Consider the following 6,296-nt stretch of genomic DNA (forward strand, 5'->3'; position numbering starts at 1 on the left):
TCCCTGCGGTGACTGATCACTGATTTGGTCCTGTTACTCTAGCAAGTCCCAAACCCAATGTGAATCCTCCCATCCCTGCAATCCCAGACACTGCTGGGCCCTGTGGCTGGTAGCACAGGGGGCTGCCCAGCCCCTCCTGAGAGGGTCTCAGTCCCTCACTGCTCCTCAGGGAGCACTGGTGGCTGCAGGGATCACAAGTTTGCAGACGAGCTCTATCCATTGCCCTTACTGCTTTACAATAGCTGCCTCCTGAGTCCAGGCCATCAATCATGGAGCAACACAGGAGTCTGGCATGTCAAATCACAGTTTTAAAAAGGGAAAAACCAAGTTTCCCTAGCCTGCCTGAGATTCTCACCCTCAGTACCCAGCCCTGCTTGTGTTCTTTCATATCTCCTTTGCCCTGGGGGGAGTAGAAAACTCCCAGACAAGGGAAGATTAGTGCTACCCCTGCCTCACTCGCCCCAGCAGCTCTACAAGTTCCTCTGGGGGAGGGAAAAAGCAGACATGTCTCCCTCCCTCCAGTGAGGCTCTGGCTGAGACAATGATGTATATTTAAATGCATGGGAGCATCTAAGCTCCTCTCTCATTCCTTGACATTTCCAGAGACTCCAAGCTGTCTTCAATTACCAGTCTGCAATTAGCTCTTCCTAAATCCCCCAGTGAGGCCTAGGACTCTTAATCAATGAAACACAAGGGAGGAGGGGAAGGACATGGCCTCACTGCAGCTGGAAGCATTTCAAAAGGCTGGGGCTTGAAGCTGGAATAACCCTGTGAGTGTATCTAAGGAGATCGGTAGGGTGGGAAAATCCTCCAGTGCTGGGAGGTTGTTCAGCTCTGGGGAGGAGACTCCATAAAGCCCTACAGCTGGGAACAGAGATCACTGGACAAACACCATGGCTCAGGGTGGAAACAGCTAGTACTGATGGCTCAGGTGTTACCCTGTGATGCAGCACAGCTCTATTGCTGATACACCTTGCTGTATTCATCTCACTGCGCCTCAGTTTCCCTCTCTGCAAAACACTGATACAGGAGAGCCAGGGCTTTCCCAGCAGCCCCATAGGAGCTATCAGGCTCCAATTCCACCAGTTTAAGCCAAAGTTCCCTTTCTCATGACAAGATGTGGATACAGCCAAAGTTGGGGTGTGTAGTGGATGCCTTGTGGCCCAGACAGCTCACCACAAGGTCACAAGAATGTCAAACTAAAGGCACAGACAAGAGCATCCGTTAGGAGAGGGAGGACGGGAGCAGCATTGGTCTCGTTGGGTTTACACAGCCAAGGAAAAGCCTTGCACAGCACCCTGCCAGGTCAGCCCCAGTCACAGGGACATCTGTGCTGTCTTCCTGGCAGCACAGCTTTGCCTGAATGAGCCAGATTGGGCCTAATTAGCAGCTCTGCTGATGCACACAAAGGTAGAGAGAATCCAGCTTACCCTCCATGACCTGCAGAGCCAGCACAGCTCTTCCCGGTGGAGGGGAGCCCGAATGCCTGGCTCAGGGGGCTGGGAAGCACTGGATGCAGACCCCTACCAGAGAGCATGTGTGGCAGCTTCTGCTAAAGAAGTCCTGGCAAATTCAGTACCCTGAAGCATAGCAACCAGTTTTAAAAAAAGACTAAGCTTTCTCATTCTACACCCCTCTCCCTGGAGGTCTGCAGAAGCACAGGGCTGGTAACAGGGATAGCAACACAGCTCCCACAGCCTGCTGCTGCCAGGAAAAGGGAGCCCAGCCCTGCAGAGCAGAGGTGGGGAGGAAGGAGGTGAGGGAGAGCATAGCTTCATGAAAAATAAAGCTAAATTAAAAAAAAAAAAAAACAAAACGAAACGGAGGTGACATGAACTGTGGCATCCTGTTTAAATTCAGTGTGACAGACAGGCTTTAGGAATTTCCATTTGGTATAGAGAAGGCCAGGAGAGCTCACAAGGGTCCAAGAGACACTTAGGTGGACCAGGACTGGCCTTGGGCACAAAGAGGGGTGAAAATTTGACCCCAAACTCACAATAGGGAGTATAACCCCCTTTGGGAACCAGGCCCCCCCCATCCCTCTTGGGGAGGAGTGGGTCATGACCAGGAGCTTAGGGTGCTACCCCAATTGCCCTTGCACCCCACAGCTCAGCAAGTCCAGGAGCCACCACCAGGCCCATCCAGGCCACCTCTTTATTCTCCAGTGAAGCAAAGCAAGAGGAGAGGAGCCCCCCCCACCCCCACCCCCAGCAGGCCCCCTCCGTTTGGGCACCCTAGGCCTCCTCTGGCACAGACCCCTCTTCCCGCAGCAAGCCAAAGTGGGGGAGGCATCACCTCCCGTTTCGGGGGGCACACCGGGGGGATTTACCGGCGGGGAGGGGCGTGGGCGCCCCCCCAGCGGCTCGAACAAAGGGGGATACGGGCGGCTCCCGCGGGGTGAGGGGCAGAGTCGCCCATGCTGGGGGGGGCCATATACAACACGTGGGCTGGGGTGGTGGGGGGAGGGCATCGCCCACGACACAGAAACCCCCCCAGCCTTGCCCGCAATCCCCGCCTTTGTCTGCTCAGGCGCGGCAGATCCAGCACCACGGACAGCACCGGGAGCGCTGCGGAGGTGCGGGGCGGCCCTGCCCGCGCAGGGGGACTCGTTCACATGCACCCTCTACCTGGGGCACCCGCCGCACCCCAAAATCCACCCCCACCCCCCCCACCCCCGAGCCCTCCTGCCCCCACATCCATTTTTTCACCCCTTTTTTTCTAGAGAAAACGCATCCAGGAGCCTCCGCTCCTCCGCAGCCTCTCCCTCCCCCCCTTAGCGAAGGTGGGAGGGCACCACTCCCCCTCCCCGGTCTTCACCGCCGCCTCGCTGTTCCGGAGCGCAGCCCCCAGCTGGGGTCGGAGGCGGGGGAGGAGGGCAGCCGGATCCGGAGCAGGGAGGGTCCAAGCAGCGTCTCCGTGGAACTGACGGCTGGGGAAGGGGGAAGGCGAGGAGGATGCGGGGGCAGGGGGGGGAATCCGAGAGTCCTTCGCCTCCCCCGCCCCTCGGTGCGCGGCCCCTTCCGCCCCCGGCGCCGGGGGCCTGGTACCTCCCTAGCGGTCCAGGCTGATCGTCCAGTGCTTGGACCCGTCTCCGCCCTCGCCCTCGCTCTTGAGGTCCTGGAAGAGTTGCGTGAAGTAGTGCGGGTCCGCGTTGATTCGCAGCATCTTGGCGCTGAGGCGCTGGATGATGCCCAGGCAGCGCTCCCAGAAGCGCCCCTTGTCTCCCTCCACCAGGAAGGGCTTGAGCGGGTAGGAGATCTCGTTGCCCATGTAGGAGTAGGCGAGATAGAGGCAGGTGAGGAAGGCGGCCTGCAGCTCGGCCTGGCTCCCGATGTCTTCGCCCCGCAGCGCTTCCCGGCACAGCAGATAGACGAACACCAGGTTGGCCGGGGTGATGAAGCCCTGGTCCTGCCAGCCCTGCAGCAGCAGCGAGCGGTCCACGCTGCGAAACCACGAGATGAGTTCGCCGGGGCTCAGCTCCTTCAGGCGGTAGCAGCGGCGGCACACGAAGTCCCCCAAGCAGCGCAGCAGCTCTCCGGTGGACGCCTGCACCACCACGCGGCGCGGAGAGCCCGGGGGGCGGCTGCTGGCCGGCGGTGGTGGCGGAGGCGGCTTTCCCCCGCCGGAGCCCGGGTGCAGCTCCTGCGGCGCCGAGGGCACCGTGGGCACCGGCACGGCCAGCGGGCCCTGCTTGGCGCCGTCGGCCGGTCCCACCACCGACTTGCGCAAGTTCTCGCGGTTGCGCTGCACCACCAGAGGGTCGGGCTGGCCCGGGGCCCCCCCCGGGGCCCCGCCGCCGGGCTTCGGCGTCACCTTCTTGGTGCTCTTCTTCTTCTTGGCCGAGGCGGCCACCAGCCGCTTCCAGGTGAGCGCCGAGATGAGCACGCCGGGGCGCTTCAGCCGGCTCTCGCCCTTGCCCGGCACCCTTCCCGGCGCCTTCTCCGCCAGCAGCCCCCCGCCGCCGCCGCCCTTGCCCGAGGAGGCGGCGGGGGAGAGGGAGAGCACCGTGCCCATGCTAACGCCGAGCGGGACGGGCGTGCGGGGGCCGGGGCGCCGGCACCGCCCATATGAGGCCGGGAGCTGCGGGGGAGGCGGCCCGCACCGGGGCCGCGGTGCCCGAGGATGCTCCGCCGCGCCCGCTCTGGGCTCCGCGCCCGCCGCTGCAGCCAGCCGCGGCCCCGCCGCTCCCCCGCCGCTCCCCGCCTCCCCGCCCGCAGCCAATCGCCGCCGCACCGGGGCCCGCTGCGCCCGCCCCTCGCCGCCGGGTGCCGAGGGGGGAGAGCGCGCCGAGGCTTTGCCCGGCGGCCGCCGCCCCGGCGTGACCTTCAGCCGTGCGGGGTTTCTTCGGTGCCCCCGCCAGGGCGGACGGGCTGGGACCTGCGATGCCGTCAAAGCCCCCCAGCCCTTTGTATGGGGGACGTGGGGGCGAGCCCAGAGGACAGGGGACACGGGAAGGGTCTAGGGAGGGCTTCTGAGCTCGGCTGCTCTTGCCAAGGCCGGCTCTGTTTTCTTACCTACAAGGAGAGGGATGAGCCTTCCCAGACCAGCAGAGCCCCCTGGCCCAGGGGTGCTAGGGGTACACGGTGGGGAAGAAGAGCCTTTGAAAATGCTGGAGGAAAGGCTGAGGAGGCGTGAGGATGAAAAAGAACGGGCGCTCAGCTGGAGAAGGCTTGGGGTGGGTGCAAGGCTGGCTGAGACTCACCAGCCAACATGAAGGGTTTAGGCTTGGTGGCCTCACCTGTCCTGAGAACGAACTCAACTCTGGGCATGGCTCCACAGGCAGAGAGAAAGTGCCGTGGGGGAGCACTCCCATGACTTGCTGGGCAAGTGTGGGGTCCTTCACCCACCTTGCCTCTTCCCACTCTGCTGTGGAAGGGAGATTTACCACCACGCTGACGGTCACCAGCATCAGGCTGAAGTCAGGGACCTCAGAGAAACAGGAGAAACACCTCCATGTTCCCAAGGCAACTCTGCTACCCAAAGCTCCAGACCCACGGGGAAGGAGGGGAGGGAAGAGATGCTGCTCTTCTGCATCATTGTAAATGGTGTGCAATAAAGCAGCCACATGCATGAGCATAGATGCTGCCTCCCCCTCTATGGATCAGAGCACGCCATAGATGTTGCTGCCTCTCTGCTTCATGCAGGAAGATTGTATTTCTGATTTCTACAATGGGTGCCAGGCATCCATTAAGAGCAAAACGTCCCAATTGCAGGGACTGCTCCCACAAGTGAAGCACTGGGAGAGGCAGCTGAAAAAGGCTCCAGGGACTGTGTCTCAAGGATGCATTTTGATACAGCATTTTATGTGTGAAATGAACACATGTCACTGCCAGGATGTAGCTGCTGCCGGATGGATCCAGGCTAACAGGCGGTAATGAATTATCAGCTGGGAGGAGCTAAACCAGCCCACCCTCTCCCCTCCCCACTTCCTCCTGCACTGCTGATGCTGGAGGTGTTTGCAAAGAAAGCGCAGACTCGGAGCCATGTTTCAGGCTTTTAGACTGCCTCCCCCGATGCTTGGGGCTGACCTGCCTCTCTGGGAGCAGGGGAGAGGCTATCCCCTCTGGGCCATGGCAGGGAAGAAGAGCCAAGTCTCATTTTCACATATCCTGCACTGTGGCCAGCCGCCATCCCTGCAGTGGCATCTGCAAAGAACAGACACGTGTACACACAGACCCTCAGATGCAGAGGTTTGCTTTAGGAGTGACCAGAATCAAAGTGGATCTGGGCCAGCATTACCTACTCAAGGCCAGCTTATGCTGGGCTGAAGTAACCACAAGGATTTGGTAAAGGGGTATAAACACACAGGAAGAAAGTCAGGACAAGGTTCCTGATGACAAATAAGTCAGCACCTTTAGATATACATAGCTGGTTTCAACCTAGCCAAGAAGATGGAGGAGCCCTAGGGAGGGGATAGGAAGGACCTTGTTGTCTTTGCTCTCTGTGTATTTAAGGATTTTCTTAATGTGAATGTACGTGATGTGTACACATGGTCTCATCAGAAACCCACAGCTGAATTTCTCAGGTGAGGAAGCAGAGACCTTTCTGCGTACTGCCTACTCCTGTTGAAGTAAAATTGCTCTCAGATCACTTCACACAGAGCCTCCCCCACGTTCTGTGAGCTCTCCCAAACTGGCTTCCCAGAACTCATTCATAAAGGCTATTCCTATTTGGCAGTGATGAGCTGGACTTCACAGCAGAGGCCAGAGAGTTCCCCAGCCCTGGCTGGGCTTGTGGCTCCTGCACCACTCTGCTCGGTGTGCATGCACCTCCTACCAATCCCAGGAGGGGACATT

General features: G+C 60.1%; 1 protein-coding gene across 1 annotated transcript; it reads right to left on the reverse strand.

Annotated features, from left to right (window-relative positions):
* Positions 1-2,679: 2,679 nt before the first annotated feature.
* On the reverse strand, positions 2,680-4,164 carry CDK5R2 (cyclin dependent kinase 5 regulatory subunit 2). The gene has a single exon (XM_086897844.1). The coding sequence runs from the start codon at positions 4,012-4,014 to the stop codon at positions 3,052-3,054; it is 963 nt and encodes a 320-aa protein (XP_086753970.1). The 5' UTR covers positions 4,015-4,164; the 3' UTR covers positions 2,680-3,051.
* Positions 4,165-6,296: the final 2,132 nt, after the last annotated feature.

Source organism: Cyanistes caeruleus, chromosome 7, assembly GCF_971803275.1.
Source record: "Cyanistes caeruleus chromosome 7, bCyaCae1.hap1.1, whole genome shotgun sequence".
Lineage (NCBI taxonomy): Eukaryota > Metazoa > Chordata > Aves > Passeriformes > Paridae > Cyanistes > Cyanistes caeruleus.